At 40.4% G+C, this 22,442-nt stretch overlaps 1 protein-coding gene across 1 annotated transcript; it reads left to right on the top strand.

Annotated features, from left to right (window-relative positions):
* Window positions 1-973: 973 nt before the first annotated feature.
* Window positions 974-10,087, top strand: hrh2b (histamine receptor H2b). The gene is made up of 3 exons (XM_083773739.1): window positions 974-1,054; window positions 7,755-8,668; window positions 8,900-10,087. Exons 2-3 carry the CDS (start codon window positions 8,021-8,023, stop codon window positions 9,401-9,403), a joined length of 1,152 nt encoding a protein of 383 aa, XP_083629865.1. The 5' UTR covers window positions 974-1,054; window positions 7,755-8,020; the 3' UTR covers window positions 9,404-10,087.
* Window positions 10,088-22,442: the final 12,355 nt, after the last annotated feature.

Below are 22,442 nucleotides of genomic sequence, written 5' to 3' on the forward strand. Positions count from 1 at the left end.
GTCAGCATGAATATTGGCAAGACAGTCATAAAGTGTAGAGATAAAATTCTTAAGGGTAAAAAGGACAGGGCCTAAGACTGAGCCTTGTGGGACACCCGCTGAGACTGGCCGAGTGTCCGGAACCCAAAATGAGTGCTCCCGGACTTCATAGATTGATGCCGTTAGACAAATCATTTTGAAACCATTCCGAGGCTTCATTGCTGAAATATATATATATTTATTTAACCAGTAAAAACATTGATATCTATAAGTCTATTTTGCAAGAATGAACTGGCCAATTGAGGTAAATAATTACAGAACATACATAAACACCAACTTCCAAAATTACTCACATAGGCTACGATAAAATAAAGTTAAAAAAGATTAAAGCAATAAAAGCCACTAAAACAAATACAATGGGATACACATCAAAGCATGGACAGCAACTGGTAAGAGCTTCCACGATAATCCTTTTAAAACTCCTTAATGAAATGAAGGATGCCAATTTAGCTGGAGTCTGAATATTATTCCAAGACCAATGGCCAAAATAAAATACTTATTTTGCCTAGTGACACAGGATCTCCACTTTGCATCGATCAATTTACTGTTGCATTGTGACATTGATGCTATTCTCATGAGTCATCTACATTTTTAGTCCATCTTTTTATAGTCAATGCTATTATTTGTGTCTTATCGGATGTGCATGTGTGTCTGCATTGCAGAACAAAAACTGTTCATTACTCCCAATAACTTAACTGAACATATACTCACAAACAGACCAAATACATGTTGATCCTCTGAAAGTATGGAAATCCTCATGAATTGCCCTAAAATTAAAGTGAAGGGAGGCAAAATGAGCCTCATGTTTTGAAGACGTGGGAAGATTTGTGATAACATCAGTATATGAAGGGGAGTGTTGAACAAACTAGAGGGGGCCGGGGGCAGTCAAAGCGAGGGAGGATTGAACATGAGTATACACAAGAGCAGAGGCAGGGAAGAAGAGGAGATCATTGTGTTGGTTCCAGATTACGTTTAGCCAGCAGACCTGACAGACCTTGAGGACATGCCATGGAAGGTGAGACCGAGTCTAGCATTGGGCAAATGTGTACCGATTAATTAGACAAATATGCATGAGAAAGTTTTGATAAAAATCTAACACTGTGCTCTTTGTTCTCAAATGTTAGTCATTCATTCATTTATGTTTCGTTGTCTCTGGTTAAACATTGACTGCGAGTTATAGCTGCATGCCATGTAGGTGCATGGGTGGTTGTGGTATGATTCAGTGATACTGTGCTGCTCGGTGAAGATATATTATAGTTTTGCATGGTCGTTTTAAACGTAACTTCTTTATCTTATTAAGACTTATTAATGTCAGATTGTCTTGACACGTTCTTTACTTTCTTCTCCTTGTCTATTTTATTTTGTTGTTGTTTTAGTTTTAGTGTTTATTCATTGAAGTTTCACTTGAAGGTACAGTATTTAATCAAGCCAGTAAAAAAGAATGTCTTCATGTATACAAAATAATCCTTCATTATGTATAGCCTTTTATTCAAAGGAACTGGATTCAGTTATTCACTTATGTGCTCTTTATGCAGTTTTATATTATTTCAGGTTGATATGCGGTATTAATCTTGAATCAGCGGTTTTTGATCTCCTCACGTCAGTTGGGTGCTAACCTCACAGATGTGTTGACATAATTAGAACAGGGTAAACATGGCAGGGTGTTTCCAGATGGTTTGGAGATGAGAATATCAATATAACCTATAGCTATCTTATAAGATAATGGTACTGTACTGAATCAACAGCAATATTGTAGGTACAAGAAATATATATTATGGAGGCATATAAAACAGTTTGTTTTAATTAGTGGATATTACTTAGTACTGTTTCGCCGTATTGCTTATGGTGGATGTCCCTTTATCAAATAATTTCACGTAGGCTGCCCTTCTGGAGCACATAATCTCCTTGAGGTGTTTAGGGCGTGTGTTTGCAAACCGTCTCATACCTTCCTTGCATGTAATCGAGACCATGCTGCGGTGGTCCTTTCTCTCACACTTGATGTTCAGCAACATTGTTCACATTACTAATGATATAAGGTGGCATGAGTGTCTACCTTGTCAATGTTGCGTCATACAAACATATATTGTCAGAAACGTTATGGACCAACAGAATGATATGCAAATCACATGAAAGTGATATGCCTATGTCAAGCCTAATTACAAAGTTTATTATCATGATCAATCACCAATAATATAGTGTCCTCAAATGTCACAATACACACAGTTCATTGTTAATTGAGTACACATTGTGCTATAATGTTTTTTTGCCGTGAGATACTGCTCTTTGTGGCTAGTCATTCCCCTTGGTGAAAGCAAGGAATGTCAATAAGGCTAATAAGGTCCATTTTTAGAAACACTGAAATACATTACAATAAAAACAAAAGAAAAAGAAACAATGAATTACAGATGTAGATTGAATTCTCCCCAAATGAGAAAGAAATATAAAAGGGAAAATAACTAATTACCCCATAAACCATCCAATTGTTAAAATGGAGGTGTTACAAAGAAACACACTTGAACAATAACTACCATACTGCATGTTTGACCGTGACCCAGACCCTGTAACTATAGGCCGTTTGTATTCTCCGGCATACAGTATGCTTGGTCTATGTGCTTAAAACAGTTTGAGTTATTTTTTGGCAAGGATTGAATCTAAACGCATCTAATGAGCAAATTAATTATGTAAAATGTACTGTAAAATGACCTCACGTCCTCCACATGGAAACTAGGATTAGATTTCTCCCGTTCCCTTTGTTCCCAGCACACAGACACGTGAGTGGCATGCAGGGGAAAAGAAAGAGTAGAGAAAAGCACCGCGGCGGCTGGGTTTTATTTTGGGGGGTTCTATTGAATGCTCTTTTAATCTGATTGTCCGTTTCCACAAGCCCCCCGTGGGATTAAAAGTGAGCAACAGGTTGACCAAGGACACAGCATGACCAAAACTCACTTTGTAATGAACGTCACTATGGAAACAGGACGGTGTTTACGGCTCTGGGGAATCTATTGAAATGATTAAAAGCATTAGTTTCGTGTCTCCAAAGGGAAGAGTGCAGGTGAGGTGCAGGTGAGAGAGACGAGGAGGACACATCGTTTTAAAATCGTTGAACACAGATTGTGAATTTTGTCTTAAATGATAGGCACTGTTGAATTGCACATGGTCATATGTACTTTGTAACTAATACAAGCATGCAATAGTAGGCCTACAAGAGTACTGCGTCTTGTGCTTCAATTGCCTTCCAATATAATAAAGTTAGGTTTAAAAAAACCTTGTCCTTTTTGGAGTAAAATACCAAAACTGTAACAAAAAAGGCAGTTCACTATTAATGTAACATTTAAAATGTATTTTAGGGCACAAAAAAAAAAAAAAAGGGACATTTATTCATAAATGTCTTAGCCAGCTGATTGGGTCGCGTGTACATGTAGTGTATGCTATATTGATTCTTTACAATAACCTGCTAGTTAGTATTATTAAATCAAGTTAAATCAAGACAGAAAACCTTGAAAAGTCCTTGAAATAGCTATATAAATATGTATGGGAACGTTTACAGTACATACATATCTATCTATCTTAATTGTATTTACTTATGTTTTAAGTAAATACATATCAGTACAAGTTCTGTTTGTTTTCCTTATCTGTATAACCATTTCATGCTTTTATTGTTCTATTGCCAAAGTAAAATGTCCCACTTTAATGCTTCTAGCCTCATTATTTGAAAGAAGATCCATGCTAATGGGTAGGAATAGAATCAACGCCTGACAGTTATGAGCAACTGTCCATTTTTATTCAATTGCAATTGTTTAAGTAACAGCATACTGCACAGATATAGTAAAATATCAATTCTCAATTCTGAGCAGTATAAGAGGGATAACCAGTGGTCGTGTCTTGTGCAGTAATATATAGTCTATATTTATGGGTCTAGTTATTGACATTCACAGCGAGAGATAGCAAACATTATTAAGTATTAAGTATTATGCTTATCTTTTGCAGATATCTCCACATCAAAGGCTGCTATATTATTTTAGATGAGACATGGGCAATTAGTTTTTAGGCCAATATTTGCTTGTTTAAAATCCAATAAATAATTGAATAAATTCTGAATAAATCCAGTCTACATGTCTAATGATTAAGTCTAGCGGTCTATGATCATGTTGAGAAATAGGCTTAAACCAAAATGTAGTATTTTGGATAATTTTGCATAAAGCGTTCCTCCTTAAAGGAGGAAGAGAGGTATCTCCAAGTCTTTTCCTTTTGTGGTGTTCATTACATCCTGGGGGGCTCAAACTACACAGTGTGAATTAATATCACATATTGTAGGTGATGTTAATTGAAACCAGTATTATAATCCACACGTGTGATAACTCGGGTGCATATTTATCCATTATTCTGCTGCAATAAATAGGATTGGTATCCCCTATTAACTTAAGCCTGGTAAAATTCTGACCACTGTCACTGTACTGTCAACAACCAATGTTTGAACTGCAAGCCCCGTCACAGACAATCAGTATGTTAACATACGGCACTCACAAGAAACCAGGATACTGAGATTAATGTGGTTAAGGCAGGAAATCTCTGGTTACTCTAAAAGCCCAGTTTTGTGTGCTTTGGTCAGTATGTCCCAATACCTTCTCAAAAAGAAAAAATCCCAATAGCCAATAAGAGACCAGTATTTTTACCCTGACATACAAACCCAACCGACTCGATCACATTGCACCAATCACAGTACCCTTTACTCACCCAAGATATCATCAATAGCTAATAAGGGCACATTATGGTATCATTTTTTTTCCTGACAATACAACGACTCAAACTTAATACATACAGGTATGTTTTACGTGTAAGCTCTAATATATTAAAGTCTAACTCATGTTGCTATGATTAGATGATGTAAAACAAACGGTGTCAAAATAAACTTCTCTTTATTGTTAATGGCATTTTATGTTTGTGTTAGGGACAAGATGACGTAATTTTTCTCTTCATTGTCAATGGCGTTTTTAAAAACGAACATTGAACTAAACACAAACATTAAACCTGTATATATGAGTGTCTAGCGCCCCACAAAAAGGCTGACATTTTGACCACTGTTACAATGCACACAATCATTTGTTCTTTATCTATAGCTTATTTATGGAGTTTAAGGCAATAGTTAGAGTAAGACATTTCTACGCATCTGCAAAAAGATGCATTTCCTCAATAATAGAGGATCAAGAATTTTTTAGTTGTTTTTCTTCTTTGTAATTATTTGTTTGGTCCAAAATATTGTGTTTGTTGTCATGAGTTGTCACGACTCAAGTTGGCCTTGTCCGCGGCATAACCGTCTTTAAATAAATACTTTTTGAAATGTCTATGGGAAAAATGCATTGGGAATCATTTCCTGGGCCTGGCGTCGTCAATAAAGGGGGCGGGACTGCGACGCTCTATAGGGGGTATCGTGTTATTGCTTGTGTTGGCCGAAGAGCATTTAAATAACTTAGTTATTGAAATGTTATTTATTTCACACTGCACTTTTTGCACACAAAAAAGTTTTTTGTTCTGTTCCTTGTAAGTGCTCTATAAATAAAGTTGTTTATTATGATTAATTAGTGATTATTATTATTAAAAATAATAATAATAATGTATTCATACAATGGGTAAATATAATGGGTCGCCAGCAAGCTGGAGCTGAATTCTGTTTGTTCTCCTGGCAATTGTTTTATGGCTAGTTTTAAACTAGCTGTAAATACCTAAATTGTAAGCCATCTTTGTATGTGGGTGCGTATCTGTCTGTCTTGTGTTTTTCTTTTCTTTTTTTTTGCAGGCATGACTGACATCAATAATGATATCAATATCAATATAATGTCAGAGCTGCACATGGGAGCCACAGCATTATTAGATCTCGTCTTGTTCTTTGACAATGACACAGTGTACTGTAAACAGGGTCGGACACTGGAAGGGCAATTCTGGGGGATTCATATCTTCTGCTTCTGTACCTGTGCTTTGAGTGCAACATTAGGATGTGCATCATGTGCTACACATTTATTACAATATTCAGTGTGCTAAATCTTTGACACTGTGACACTGTGCCACATTGTCTCATAATGGCAAGAGTCAGTGCAGCAATGTCAGTTGGTTTGCAATTCAATCTTGCACATACAACTTTATAATGAATTATTATAATTAAGAGATTGTTAAATGATAATGCAAATACCAACAGGCTACAGTGGTAATTTACATTTCCTGTTATTTTAATAACACGTGAATATAAAAGTATGATTCAATAGTACTACATTATTGTTATTTAAGTAAAATGTATGAAATATTTTCTTTATTTGAAGAAAGGGCTAGATTTGGTCTTCAAAACCAGGCTCTGACGGGGAGGAGGGGTCAACTCAGGGAGGCTTATATTTGGTTCAATACAGAAATAATAATCTATTCATAGATGGACTGGATTACTAAGAGGTTATAACCTCTCACATACTTGAGAGGACACATGTCCATACTTTACCAGGTCTGGAAACCAATTCATAATTCTGTAGGCCTACTTCCCAGGCCAGTTTGCAAGAACCCTGGAAATGGTGTAATCATTCAAGATCCTCCTTGAGCCACGCGCATTTCTTATATTTAACAAATTACAAAGCCTTTATTTTTTGGTTATGAAGATTGGTCACTATAGACTAGTGAGGGTATGTGTGTGACATCGTCATCATATCCGGAAGTTATGTGGGAACGCCTACTGACTCAGTAGTACTGAGTGGCAAAACCTACTTTCTGGCATGTACTTCTATGCTGTGATCTTGACTGAATAAGGTGAATTGTTAACTTGTAAATGGGATAGCTATGGCAAACAGACTGATAAACCGATGGTGTAGTCAACAATACACAAGGTGTCCACATTGCTAGTGTGATGAAAAGGTTGTGTTAGTGTCTGCAATGTGGAGTGTGCTGTAGTTGATCTGCTTGGAAGTTCGGGATCTATATAATTATTATTTTATATTATAAGCGTCTATTGTCAGGTGTGTAGGTGTTTTGTATTTCAGTAGCATGTGTGGTCAAATAAAAGAGGGATGTGGAATATAAAATAATAGAAGTAGGAGGAGAAAACAAAAGATGAAAAAGAAAGAGAAAAAACAGATGCAGTGTATTTGTGTAGCTGCGTGCGTGCGTGCGTGGGTGCGTGCGCGCAGCATGCAACTTAGGGAGTAGTGTAGCCTACGCTCTTAATCATGTTAACTGCTCATTTGAAATAAAATAAATAAAATTCAGTGCCAATTATTATTATTATTATAGTGTGGCCACAGACACAAGTTTGAAACAATGACGAGACATCTTTTTGATACAGGTTTTATCAGTATCAAAGGCCTCAACCATATAACTACGTAAACATGCATGGTTTTCACATTTGGCTTGTTTTAGAATGATTCAAGCCATACAATATTAATCCTAAAAGTAATCAATTTAACCCATTCTGAACGGGCACCCATTTTGGTGTCAGCATCATGTTATGCTTTAGCTATTTAAAAATAGCAGATCTACAAGCTCATATCGCGCCACCGAGTGGCGCGATACGAGCTTGTAGGTCTGCTATTTTAGAAAAATCGAAGAGCGACTGACATTTTTAGAATCTGATCTCAGGTCAGAATGGGTTCATCAGACCAGTGTGTGTCCGGCGGAAACCTCGTATGAATCTGATCTCAGGTCAGAATGGGTTAAGTAAATCATGTGTTCCTTTTATTCACTAGGATAGTGCTTGCGTCAGAAGACAACAGATGTGGCACTATGACAACGGACATGGCTGACAAACACCCTCCAGTCAATGATTTTATGAACCCTACCAGCGTCACACAGGTGCCTTGGAAAGCGTCGGCACCGATGGACACTGATAAGTGAATACTGGGCCAAAACACCAGAGGATTCCACCGACGTGCCTTCCTGTCGACGCCGAGATAACACCAGCAACCAAGTAGCACCGATGAAGAAGCAGTGGCTGATTTGATGACTCTTTGCCATGCCGGGGAGGGAGTCGGGGGACACCATGATGTCCACAGCGGTGCGTTGGCTGGTCCTGGTGTTCTTCATCATCGTGACCGTCGGGGGGAACGTGCTGGTGTGCCTGGCGGTGGGACTCAGCCGCCGGCTGCACCGCATCGCCAACTGCTTCGTCGTGTCGCTGGCGGTGACGGACTTCCTGCTGGGCCTGCTGGTGATGCCCCTCTCGGCCAGCGTGGAGCTGCGCAGTAACGACTGGCCCCTGGGAGGGGCGCTGTGCAACCTCTACGTCTCCCTGGACGTGATGCTCTGCACGGCCTCCATCCTGACCCTGCTGGCCATCAGCGTGGACCGATATCTGGCCATCTCGGACCCGCTCGGCTACGCCCGCAGGGTCAGGCCCGTCGGGGTGGCCCTGGCCATGGTGTCCATCTGGACCGTGGCCGTGGCCGTGTCCTTTGTGCCGATCCACATGGGGTGGAACACGGCCGACTACAACACGCAGCATCAGGACTGGGGCATGTGGGACGAGGGCATGGAGGGACGCTATTGCCTGTTTGAGTGGAATAACAACTACGTGCTGCTGTACGCCTTCAGCTCATTCTACCTGCCTCTGATGGTTATGTGTGGGATGTATCTCTGCATATTCAGAGTAGCACGAGAGCAGGTAAGTCAGTGCTTTCGAGGCTTAAAATATGTCGAGTAAAATGTTTACCTCTTGAGGCTTGCGTTACATTATGAAATTCTCCAAGGGTGTAATTTTTTGGAGGACATGCCCATGTTGGAAGAGGTCCAGGCTGGGTAAAGTAAAAGATGCCTTGCATGTGATTACTGACAGTTTCCAGCTCTCTAACGGTCTGCCTTAATGGTTTAACATTTTGTTTCATCACTCCCTTAGGTTCGTCGCATCCGTGCCGCCACGCCATCATTTGCTCGTACACCCTCTGCGACGGCCACAGTGAGGGAACACAAAGCTACAGTCACTCTGGCGGCCGTGCTCGGGGCATTCGTCATCTGCTGGCTTCCATACTTCACCTTCTTCACCTGCATGGGCCTCAAGGCCGAGAAAACCCCTCCCACGACACTTCACTCTGTGGTTCTGTGGCTCGGCTACTTCAACTCGGCCCTGAACCCCATCCTGTATCCCGCACTCAACAGGGACTTCCGCAGGGCGTATGGGGAGCTGCTGCGCTGCAGGGTCGCGCGGTGCAGAAACATGCAGTTTCCCCTCACCCCTATGGCGCTGCACAAAAGGGTGACGCTTGGAAATGGCCAAATGCATAGTAGACCGCCTAAGGAGCATGTCAACACTGTTAAAAAACATAGCCTCTCTGAGGGGAACGGCCTCACTCTTCAAGCATTGGAAAGTAATGGCGACGTCACCACTGATGCACCCAGGTAAAATGTATTGGATCTACTGGCACTGACAGTAGATCCATTACATTTCACCGTGTCATTGTTGTTGTTTTTAAGTTGTGCATCCTTGTTCAGTTCAATGTCAAGAATTAGGTCCAACCACTGTGTTTATTCAATATAGCTCTCCATATTTATTAGTCCGGGTGCAGTACGTTAGTTAGACTAGTCAATGGTCCGACAAATGACAACCCACCACAAACCCTAACCTAACCATAACCGCAAGCACGGGAGCAGGCGCTAGTCCGACATGCGTCCGCATGTCGGACTAATGCTCCGTCGGATTTACATGTGATCCTCATTAGTCCAACAACAGTGAAAAAAGCGACCAGCTTAAGCACAACACTTCATAGAGTTACAGTACACAGTTCAGACTAAACTAAGTAATAATCTAGACGGTGTAGTAGTCTAAAATTAAATTTCCTTTCTCCTATTAAAAACTGTAATGTAATTTCCTTCATCGATGTCTATGGTTAAGTCATCATTCCAATATTTGGGTATGAACACACACATTTAGAACATGTCTCTATATATCCAAGCCCCAGAATGCCTCTCTTGCCAATAGATAACAGAAGATTGATAACAAATGCGTCTTTTTTTGTCTATTTAAATAACTTCTTCATCAAATGAAGGCAGTATTTTCGTTTCATATACATACAGTATGTTTCTTATATTCTGCCATGGTTTAATATTGTAGTGTTAATTGTCAATAATATACATTTTAGCCTTCTTTTGTTCTGAAGTTAAGAGACCCCTTAAGAATTAATCTGAGGGGATTCACATTTTTAATCCAATCCATTGTTAGCACATACTGTAACATCGGGAACTGACAGACCACCTTTTACCTATTGAAACTAGTCAGACTCAGTGCTTTTTTCACTTCCAGACAAAATAACTAAACAAACCATTCATTTATTGTTTTACTTTTCTAGAAAACAAGATTGGAAGCATCTGAAATACATAGAGAATTATGGGCAGAATTTATAAAATAAATGGTGGTAATGATCTATAAAGATCTTTACACATACGTAACGTTTCAACAAGGTATTAACATGTGCTCATACATGTATATTACCTTATATTATAAGGTTTTGTGATGATGGTTCCGACCATCACAATAATGCTTGTTGTAATGTGTTACATCCGATCCATTTGTCATGCAAAGCGCTGGTTCTTCTAGCAGGCGAATTCATTACAGCAGAAAATAAATGTCAAACCAAAAGACACGCACGCAATTTTATGTTTGGGTTGTTGCGAGCTTTTAATATCTCATGCTGATCAACATATTGATTGTTAGTGTTGTTAGTATAGTGTTAGAACTTGTTTATTTGTCTACTTGAAATGTTCACTCGGTGCTTACACACTTGCATTTGTGTAATGTTAAAGTGTCACATCATAGTACAGCAGATAATAGGAACGATCTTTCAGTTGGTGATACAAGCGTGAAATTTGGCATGAACATGCCTCTGGGTCACCTCTTGAACTTTTTTAACCGAGCCAACGAAAAATCCAATATGGCGGTCATTTTTCAAGATGGCCGCCAAATAAAAAAGGCCTTTTGTGGCGATTCTGGACAACCATGGGTGCGGCCGACTCGAGACCGGGCACTGCACTCCCTGTGTGTCGAATTTGAAGTCGGTGGGGCGAACGGTTCTCGAGTTATGTGGATTACAGATGTACACACGCACACAAAATTCGTGCAATATAGCAGATCATTGGAACGGTTGTTCGCTTGGTGATACAAGCGTGACATTTGTCATGAACCTTCCTTTGGGTCAACTCTTTAACTTTTTTAACCGAGCCATCCAAGAATCCAATATGGCGGTGCTATTTCAAGATGGCCGCCACATCTAATTGTTAGCCTATGTCTACATTTCTTACAAATTTTAGGAAAAATTTCACGCTTGTATCACCAAGTGAAAGGTTCTCTCACAATATGGCTGTTAGCCGCTGTACTACTTGGTCACACATTCATGAGATTTGGCAGGTCTAATTGTTCTGTGCTTATTTTCTGGCACCTTTTGAGCTCAGCACGGACTAGTTTGATATTGAAGATGAAAATGAAAAGTTACTATAGAAGTTGAGTTGATTCAGTAGAGTCACATGATTTGAGTCAAGTGATTCACATATATATTATTATATTAAAATTATATATTTTTGTCATGGGTTTATTTTACAAAATAATTATTTAAAGCGTTGTGAGCAACATGTGAATTTGTATATCGGCTTTCTTATTCTTTCGTATATCATCAGATGGCCAACTCGGTGTCATGCAGCCACGTCTCCGGTCCTAAGGCGAAAAGGCCAGCTTCTTCTATTTTTCTAGTAAAGCAATACATTAACCATCATTGTGGCATATGTCTTAAAGTTCATACGTACGTATTACAGTGAAGGTGTCAATAAATAAATGAAATATAATAAAATCTAATCATTATAATTATTAATATGAACATTCTGGTGTGTTTTTAGACTATGTGGCCTAAAACTCACAAGAAGCTTAAATCTCCTACAATAATTGACTACATGTTTACTATCAGGTTGGCAAATTCATAAAACATACACCTGTGCCCTTCTGGGCTACTCCTGAAAACTTTAGAAGACAATCGTAGCCAATCAGGAAGGAATTTGAGAAATAAAACAAACCCGTCTTGGTCACATGACTATGGAGAGCATGTGTACCGATTTGCGTTAAATTTGGATAAGATCTGAAGGAGCAATAATAGAAAATGTGTTTTACATGTCGGCCTCCTGGTGGCGCTATAAAGAGCAAATTTGAAAAATTCCAGGCAAAGGTTTTTCCTTGGCCTCTAGGGAGTGTGCATACAAAGTTTTAGAGGTAAAAACACTAATCGGCCAGTTATAGCACCACCATGAGGCTGAGTAGAAAATGTTCCAGTGGCATTTCTTCCTCGGCCTAGTGGGAATGTGCGTGCATAATTTCATGGAAATCACACGATGTGTTCATGATTTGCGGCATTGTTTGAAACGGAGCACTCCTGCGAACTTTGGAAGCCAATATTAGCCAATCAGGATGGAGTCTGAAAAATCAGAAAGACACGTTTCGTTGATTGGCTCTAGAGAGACTGTGTACCAATTTGCGTGATGTTTGGACCAAATCTGTAGGTGTACTGTTCAAAAAACTGTTTTGCACAAAGCGGCCTCCTGGTGGCGCTATAAGAGGCCAATGTGAAAACCTTGGGGCAGAGGTTCAGCTGTGGCATTCAGGGAGTGTGTGTGCAGAGTATGGCTGCGATCAAGCCAACGGTGCCGGAGATTAGCTGTCCACAGACGGACGGACGGACGGACGGACGGACACACACACACACACACACACGGACGGACGGAGTGCAAAACATACTCTCTCCACTAGCTCTGGTCCATAGCCTTACTGCTTCTATGATTCTGCCCTGCAGTAAGGCTCTGCTACTTTCGCTTTTAAATCACACATGGAACTCAGACCAGCCTCTCCTCTTTAGCGTAAATACATTTTGGCCAAAAAGGGATTTCGTTTCCACCGGGGAAAAAAATACTTTCAGTTACTCCAATGCGCCCTCTACCGATATTGCCCGGAGAATTGCCTCATAGAGAATATTTTTTCTCCAGTGAAAAAAAATCCCTTTCTGGCCAAAAAGTACCGTTTATACGTGTGGTGGGGGGCTCAGAGTGCGTCCACTAAGGAAAGTAGGCTTTCTAATGACACAACCCGTCTTTGTATTGGTGAGTAGGTCTTGAGATTTCCACTAAAGAGGAGAGGCTGGTCTGAGTTCCATGTGAGATTTAAAAGTGAAAGTAGCAGAGCCTTAATGCAGGGCAGAATAATAGAAGCAGTAAGGCTATGGACCAGCCCTATCTCTCCCCATGCCTTCGGCCTGGTGGAGATAATAATGGTCCGTATAGGACGGAATAGTGGCTCTGTGCCAGAGGCAACTGACTTCCGGCCTAGCTGGCTACTTTTTCCTCACTTATACCACTTATCACTTATACCTCATATCCTTGTGGAATATGTCCTGTACTGTATCATACTGGCACTATCCAATAAAATTCCATACAGTACAAAGTACATGCTCCACAGTGCTCTCAGTACCTACAGTACGTACATAGATTACATCATCAACATAAAATGCTGCACACCAGACACTACTAGAAGGAAACCTTTTTCATTGGCATAAATTAAGCTCATACAATGGATGGACAGGTTGGCACAGTCAGTAACCAAATGTATAAGAGAAATCAGATAAGAAATGTATTAAAAACCATCCAATGTACTGAAGCTAACGTGCTGAGGCAATATAGAAATTGTGAGACCAAAAGAAAGGTATATTGTAATACTGCACAGTACAATCTGAAGATTCCATTTACTATTCAGGCATTTAGCATACGCTCTAACCCAGAGTAACTTAAATTTAGCATACACCTCTAACCAAGAGTAATTTACAAGTGCAAATTTCTAAGTACAATAAGCAAGTAAAACTTCTGGGAACTCAGATTAGTAAATAAGTAGTGCAAAATCAAAGCAATCAGAATGAGGAGGGGAAGGAGAGAGGAGTACTAGGTGGTGATGACGTGGAGTCTGGGTTTATTCCAGTAGTTTGGGAGCCAGGAGGGACACTCCAGATTTTACAATGTAGGGTAAAAGACGAGTTAATGAACTGCAATAGCCAGAATCCAGGTTACATCAGAGATGTGCAGCAAATTACGTTGCAAATTACGTTACAGCACTGTCTATTGGCAGAAGCTAATAAGCCATGTGCTGGAGAAGAGTGTGAATAGGTAGCTCAGTGTCTAAGCTGATCATTTTCTAACCGGGAAAAGGACACAGACAGTTAAAGGTTTGCAAGCTGGTTCTCATCTCAACCCCTTTCAACCCAGCCATTGTAAGTGAATGAGTGACTACTGACCTTACTTGACATTATGTATTATAAGTGACTGCCCCATACAGCTGCTGGGGATGCAGTAGTAACAGGAGCAGTCAGAAGCCATCCAGGAACATGATACACATCTAACCTAGAGGTGTGGTGTCACGTGGGAAGAAAGGTTACTATACTCATACCAAACATTCCCAATTACTTTATGTACCGGTACTGTGTGTGTGTGTGCGTGCGTGTGTGCGTGCAACCGTGCATGCGTGCGTGCGAGCTGCCCAGTTTGCAATTATTAGTGTGGTTACAGTAGGCGACCAGACTATACTTATTCCCGACTGTGTGTGTGCGTGCGTGCGTGCGTACATGCGAGCTGCCCAGTTTGCAATTATTAGTATGGTTACAGTAGGCAACCAGACTATACTTATTCCCGACTTTATAAGCATTCTGTATAACCATTTTGTGACGTCATGTGGCATCATGTGACGTCATGTGGGTCAATAGGCCTACATCGTCATACTGTACTTGGCGAGCTGCTTGAGGGAAATTGAAACAACACTTGCAATTTCCCAGAATTACACCTTTCTAGTAACTGACTTAGTTTAACTAACTTAAATTCTATGCCAACTTCCCATGTGGAAACATAGGCCCGAGGGTTCCATTTAAAGGCAGTACTGTATATGCCCCATGAGATGAACTGATGAGGAAATCAGAGGATGCTACAGCAGCTAATGTGTTTGGAGAGGGAACAGAAGCATTCTCCTGGGAGGGAATGGGACAACAGGGATTGGTCTGGACAATGTTTTCCCATGCTATACTGGATACGAGTGGAGAGTGGTTTATGAAGAGTCAATGGAAAGTTACGGAAAAACTCAAGAGTAAATGATTTGTTGCTTGTATGGGGGATTCGGGGGAAACGTGGTAAGTACTGAGAGCCATGTACATATTTAAAGCCATCCTAAAAGCTTTTTTTTGTTTGTTTGTTTGCTTGTTTCAAGTGACAAGGGGTTCTCTGAGACAGGTGTTACACAACTCAATCATGCCAAAGACCCCCAAACATCCACAGACCTGATCTACCACTATCTTTATTAAAATAATCCTCCATGTTCGTCCTTCGATGTACAGGTACAGTGTAAGGTGTGGAGGAGCTACACATTGAATTCTGACAAAATAAATGATTCACCCACATGCTCACAGAGGCCTTCAAGATATTGGCCAACCACAACTTGCCCTATACACTTTCTAAATGACTGGCCTGTACTCACTTGGCAACAGATGCAGGGCCACAGGCATCGGCATTCATTTTTACGTCGTGTGCCTCCGACCCGTTTCACAGCAGAACTGGTGTGAAACGTTGAACCCATGCCCGCGCTGGCAGCCAGCCTCTGATATAGTTTTCTGCATCGACAATGTTAAATCTGTTTGAGGAGTGCCTTTGCAATGTGTAAAATGTGTAGAAAGATGTCTTTATGAAAGGCAAGCTCATGACATGTGGTACTTGTTAATTTTTTTTAAATAGCTTAAAACGTCTGTGCCCCTCCCCGGACCCCACTTTGAGAAACAATAACCTTTGACACTAGGTCAAAAGGTAAAACAGGAACTATTTGTTACAGTAATATGCAGTATATAATCTCATATCTAAATAATAAAAAGATATATAATACAAATTGTATTCTCAATGCCAGCTTCGTATGTCAGATCCCTATATGTCCCCATGTGATATCTGCCGGAGCAGGGGAACTACACAGATTCCAAATATATTATTTCACAAAATAAAACATCATCCAAAGTAAAGCTTCATTCTAATTTATACTCCTTGGCCTTGCTTATAGTTAGTTTTTTCATGTTTCTTTTTTCAATTTGGCATTCCATGCTACACATGCTTACAATACCATAAGTTGGTCAAATCACAATACAGTAGGTATGTTTCTATAGCATTCCCTGGCTAAGAAAAACACTAAAATATCAATGCTTGTCTGAAAACAAACTATTTCACCTAGACCTAATAATTCAATCCAACAAAAACTGTCCTTAAACATTGCAGGTGAGAAGGCCATGCAGTTGCTCAATATCAATTCACTTCACAGTTACAACCAACTCTATAGGCTATGGTTACAATGGCTAGTACAAAGGTTGGGAGCATTTGCTTCCATGGAGTTGCAACCTTGTTTGTGCAGGCAGTCAGGAAATACTTTCCTATAGAAATAATATTGTAATGAAATTGTAGCCTGGCTTTGGCCATACTGATAACGTGGATTCACTCACGCTTCCTCCCCGGGGAGGAGGAGGCGTGAGTGAATCCACGTTATGGGTCTGGCCCATAGACTGTAAAAAAATATGGACAAAGCGTTCGCCGGGTCTGATATGGACGTAAAATGAAGCCAGTCAGTCCTAATCGCCATCTTTCTAGATCCGTTTTGGCCCAGCTGGCCATTGGCTGGCCCAGACAACGAGGCGGGACTTCCCCTCTTCTTCTTAGTTGGTTTTTATTTTGACTCGAACGGGGGGTGGCTCCCATTCATAGACTGTAACGGTAGCCACGCCCCTCAGAACATAAGCGACTTTATGGTCATTTTTTTAATAAATGGGACCATAATTTTCCAAAAAAGAATATTATGACAGGAGAAATGAGACTTTAAACTAGTGACTGGAAGCAGAAAGTATTCATGACCATGTTTATTAAGGTAATACAGTCTAGGTGAAGTTGGGCCCAAATACATGGACCTCTATGGGGATATAGGTTTTTTTGGGCCCAATGACAGCGCCACAACAGGCCATTATATGAACTTTCTGCCCCCCTGGTCTGGCCAAAGCCAGGCTAGCGTAGCCCCACACTGCACACAGTGCACAGCATTAGTTTACCTGACTATAGATTAAACTACGGGATATTACTCAAAGTCTCTTTAGATAGAAGTGATTGTGTGATTGAAGTAAAATGGTATTACCCTGGAGATTTATTCTCAGGGAGCAACAACAAAATGTTGACACTTTCATCTAAAGATATATCTTTTATTTTTATTTAACCTTTATTTAACCAGTAAAAACACATTGAGACTGCGTCTCTTTTACAAGTGGGAACTGGCCAAGAGACAGAAATAAAATTACACTTCAATACCACATCGTCAATGTTACATTTTGGACCAGCAAATACAACATCCATAATACACCTTAAAGTACCTATGAATAAATACAACAAGTTACCTGTCCTACTTTTTAGTAGCAGGGCAAAATACACCATATACACAATCTACACGATCTGAACCGATATAATAAATATATAGGCATGAACATAGGCTAGTAGCCTAGTACATATCCAAACATGTGCAGGTGTTGGACTGTACATCAAAGATGATCCTTTTGAAACTTCTCAAGGGAACTTTCAAAGACAATTTTAGTCTGGACTGTAGATCATTCCACGACCAAGGGCCAAAGAAGGCCATATCTGGTCAAACTAAAACATTCTTTCCTTAGGGACATGAAATTAACATGTTCACTTCACTGGTTCATGATGATGAGATCAAGGTCGAAGTCAACATCTGGTAATGAAATTGAACAGTGTGGTTGGAATATGTCTACAGAAGCACCGAGCAAGCATCTGAGATGAGTGGGACAGCAGCAGATGGGCAGTGGTTCTTAAAGTGGGGTCCAATGGGGTTCTAAATGGATCCTTAGAGCAGTGGTTCTTAAAGTGGGGTCCAAGGGGGTTCTAATTGGATCCTTAGAGCAGTGGTTCTTAAAGTGGGGTCCATGGGGGTTCTAAATGGATCCTTAGAGCAGTGGTTCTTAAAGTGGGGTCCAAGGGGGTTCTAAATGGATCCTTAGAGCAGTGGTTCTTAAAGTGGGGTCCAAGGGGGTTCTAAATGGATCCTTAGAGAAGTGGTTCTCAAGGTGGGGTCCAAGGGGGTTCTAAATGGATCCTTAGAGCAGTGGTTCTTAAAGTGGGGTCCAAGGGGGTTCTAAATGGATCCTTAGAGCAGTGGTTCTTAAAGTGGGGTCCAAGGGGGTTCTAAATGGATCCTTAGAGCAGTGGTTCTTAAAGTGGGGTCCAAGGGGGTTCTAAATGGATCCTTAGAGCAGTGTTCTTAAAGTGGGGTCCAAGGGGGTTCTAAATGGATCCTTAGAGCAGTGGTTCTTAAAGTGGGGTCCAAGGGGGTTCTAAATGGATCCTTAGAGCAGTGGTTCTTAAAGTGGGGTCCAAGGGGGTTCTAAATGGATCCTTAGAGCAGTGGTTCTTAAAGTGGGGTCCAAGGGGGTTCTAAATGGATCCTTAGAGCAGTGGTTCTTAAAGTGGGGTCCAAGGGGGTTCTAAATGGATCCTTAGAGCAGTGGTTCTTAAAGTGGGGTCCAAGGGGGTTCTAAATGGATCCTTAGAGCAGTGGTTCTTAAAGTGGGGTCCAAGGGGGTTCTAAATGGATCCTTAAAGCAGTGGTTCTTAAAGTGGGGTCCAAGGGGGTTCTAAATGGATCCTTAGAGCAGTGGTTCTTAAAGTGGGGTCCAAGGGGGTTCTAAATGGATCCTTAGAGCAGTGGTTCTCAAGGTGGGGTCCAAGGGGGTTCTAAATGGATCCTTAGAGCAGTGGTTCTCAAAGTGGGGTCCAAGGGGGTTCTAAATGGATCCTTAGAGCAGTGGTTCTTAAAGTGGGGTCCAAGGGGGTTCTAAATGGATCCTTAGAGCAGTGGTTCTTAAAGTGGGGTCCAAGGGGGTTCTAAATGGATCCTTAGAGCAGTGGTTCTTAAAGTGGGGTCCAAGGGGGTTCTAAATGGATCTTTACGGGTCTGTAACTCTGGAGTGTACACATGATCACCAAATGGGCCCTTATGGCTCTAGAACAGGGGTGTCCAAACTTTTTTCAAAGGGGGCCATATTAGAAAATATTAAAACACCCAAGGGCCAACCTTACTATATCTCCTGACATAATGTAGTGACGTACTAGTCTATAACAAAGTCACAATGTAGCGTCGGACTAGTCTATAACAAAGTCACATACATGTGCATTGCATTTAAACAATTCTATTGATATGATGAATCATATCATCATCAATATTTCATATCAATGGTCTTTTGTCGAGTGTGTGCTGTGAACAAAAAGTGTCTCTCAGCCTTTTTTCAGCCATATGTCACATTACATTACACATTAATTATATTCTGGGAAATGCCCAGGTTAAAAAGCTTGAATGCCTCCCCCTGGCCAGCCGGGGCGCCTGATGGAGGGGAAAGGAACTGGTTGGAATAACGTGTTCCTTACTTCCTTCCACACCCCTGTCAGATGTAAAGGAGCAACTTGGACACTCAGGCATGAAGGAAGCATGAGTTGAAGTCCGTTGGTCTCCCCAGGTTGGCGGAGGGTGTGTAGAGCCCAGGATCACATTTGATAATTGACACACGGGTGAAGAAAATGTCATACAGCCCGGCTGCGGGCCGTATTACATTTATCCCAGGGCCGCATTTGGCCCGCGGGCCACACTTTGGACACCCCTGCTCTAGAAGTTATCAGTTATCAGTCATTTAGTTAATCTCCATCATTTCACATTCATAATTTTGTATTTTGAACACAGGACTATAGTAATAGGAGCCAAATTTGTAGAGCTCACAGAGCCTTCAGAGGAGTGAAGTCCTGAATGCACCGTTTAAGCCTAAGTTTGGTGTTTACATTTTTTTCTTTTACTCTATATAAATGTGGTCTCATTGATTGATTGATTGATTAACAATTTGCAGAATTACAGTTCATTTCAAGTACAACTCAATACAAAAACTGTTAACTGTGAGCATTACACTTGTTTACAATAGGGCCCACCATTTTCAATTCATCAAAACATTTAGAGACGTACAAATATACACAACTACATAGTCAAAACAGGAAATCATCATAGAGGAGGTAAAAATTTAAAAGAAACATATACAGTGAGGGGGGAAAGGGGTGGGTGGGGGAAAATTGACAAGCATTTTCATAAAATCAACAGAAACCTCAGTGACTCAGATTAGGACTTTTGATACACAGTACACTCACTAGTGTTCAATGAATGACTAACCAAACGACCTGGAATATTTTGGTTTTGCTGTACTGTATTGTACTGTAATATTGTAGCTGCCTCTGACATCTGTGAAGTTATTTTTTAGTCATAGTAATGTTTCACCAGCAGGTGGCAGTATACAATAGTTCGCTAAACTGAATGGGGTAGGGATTGTACTATTATTTGGTTGTAGTCACAAATGTTCAGTGTTGGCAAGTAACTTAAGTAATATACTACTTTCAGTAATATTATTACTTTTTTCCAGTAATATGTAACTTAACTAGTTACTTTCACATTTTGAGTAATAATATTACATTTACTTTTTTCCAAAAGTAATATTATTACTATTTTCACGAGCCTTGGTGGAACTGTGGGTTTGAGTGTTTATTTATAATGGTAGCCTGGATAGGGGTCAAGTTGCTTTGCAGACTGCTGATCCGCTCTAGATCTAGACTCTAGTGCGGATACGGAAACGATGCGTGAAGTATCGGATGCAGAAGTATCGGATGCAGAAGGGCGGGCCTTAAACCGTCCAGAATGCAGAACAACAACCTAAACTAGTGTGTGTAACTCGTTAGACTGCACTGTTAGAGAGAAGAGACGTAAACAAACTAAGCATGGAGGAGGTGGATCAGACAGAGACACCGGCACAACAAAGCGTTATAACATTCAATACTTGGAAGTATTCGCATTATTTTAAGTATGTCCGCGATCGAGACGAGATGAACATTATTGTCCACTGCAAGTTGTGCATAGGGAAGAAGCTATATTCCACGTCAAAAGAATCTACTTCAAATATCAAGAAACACAAATAAACAGAATAGGGGAGAGGGGACTGCTAATGTTGAAAATGCAAAGTAAGACTTTTGGGGACAAAATATGCAATTACTGGAGGCGAGAGAAAAAAGTTATAAGTAAAGTAACTAGTTACTTTTCTCAGGTAGTAATAAGTAGTGTAACTTTATTCCTTTTTTTTAAGTAATAAGTAGTATATTAGTGTTAAAGTAATATTTTGCCAACACTGCAAATGTTATAACAAATGTTATTTCATCCTAGCTTCATCACCTCCTCCTGGGTTCAGAATGTAGGACTACAGCAGATATTCAGAGCCTCAAGAGATAAAGGAACAAGGCAGAATGGGTTCTGGGAGGAAATGATATGATGGGGGAAAAAGATTTCAAACAGTTGCTTTCTTTTGACACAATTCTTTATTTATTTTAGCTCCCTTGTTTCTGACCTTTCTGGGACAAAATTTGTTCACACATAATTACACTCCCTGCACAGAATATAAATGTGTGTGTGTGTGTGTGTGTGTGTGTGTGTGTGTGTGTGTGTGTGTGTGTGTGTGTGTGTGTGTGTGTGTGTGTGTGTGTGTGTGTGTGTGTGTGTGTGTGTGTGTGTAAATAAGATAAAGAAAAAGTAGAGCAAGTCTAGAGAGAAACACACGTGCACTGCGCGCACATGTGTTTATGGCTAATGATTCCAGGTATGATTCCAGTTAACCAAATATGTCCTATACTGTATGACCCCAGTCAACCAACAACATAACCTTAACATGCATGTAGAAACATTACAGAAAGTAGGCTCCTTGCAGATTGCGAGTAATGCAAAAAGAGAGGTGGTAGATGGTCTAGTAATTGCAATATTCTATGAATATTCTATGAATGTTCGTATCAGCATGAAAGGACAAAGCAGAGCACATCAGTAGTATTACTATTTTCTCACATCTTTTACAAATGTTACAATAGTGGCACATTCAACACTTATGTTCGTAGAAGAGGCAGTAGACGTAGCAGTTGCCAAAATGACTGTAAGAAGCTATAGCATAAAACCTGAATGAAAGTGGTACAAAAGGACTGAAACAATATTCATAAAAGTATATTCTTCATAAGAAATATGGCTATGGCTTACAGTGATGAACGTTTTGTACAGTTTCCTCTACTATACTGCTGGTTTCTCTACACATGCTTAAAATCTCTAAAAGTACTGTCTTTTCGTGTAAGGCAATGGCAAAATTGCTGATTGTTAATCCATCAGGCATCATTACACAAAAGAGAGCAGCTTGAACTGCCTTGCATGGTTTCCTTGGATGAAGGTGTTTTATAAATGCAGTTTCACCATTTAGCATATAATACAGGAAATGCATTTGTTAGTCCTG

Source organism: Protomyctophum parallelum (genome assembly GCF_964188405.1).
Source record: "Protomyctophum parallelum genome assembly, chromosome: 1".
In the NCBI taxonomy this organism is placed as follows: Eukaryota; Metazoa; Chordata; class Actinopteri; order Myctophiformes; family Myctophidae; genus Protomyctophum; species Protomyctophum parallelum.

Excerpts from the sequence above, each read along its gene's own strand:
- hrh2b (XM_083773739.1), top strand. The coding sequence starts at position 8,021 with ATGCCGGGGAGGGAGTCGGGGGACACCATGATGTCCACAGCGGTGCGT. Across the intron at positions 8,669-8,899 it reads TCAGAGTAGCACGAGAGCAG|GTTCGTCGCATCCGTGCCGC; the intron begins GTAAGTCAGTGC and ends TCACTCCCTTAG.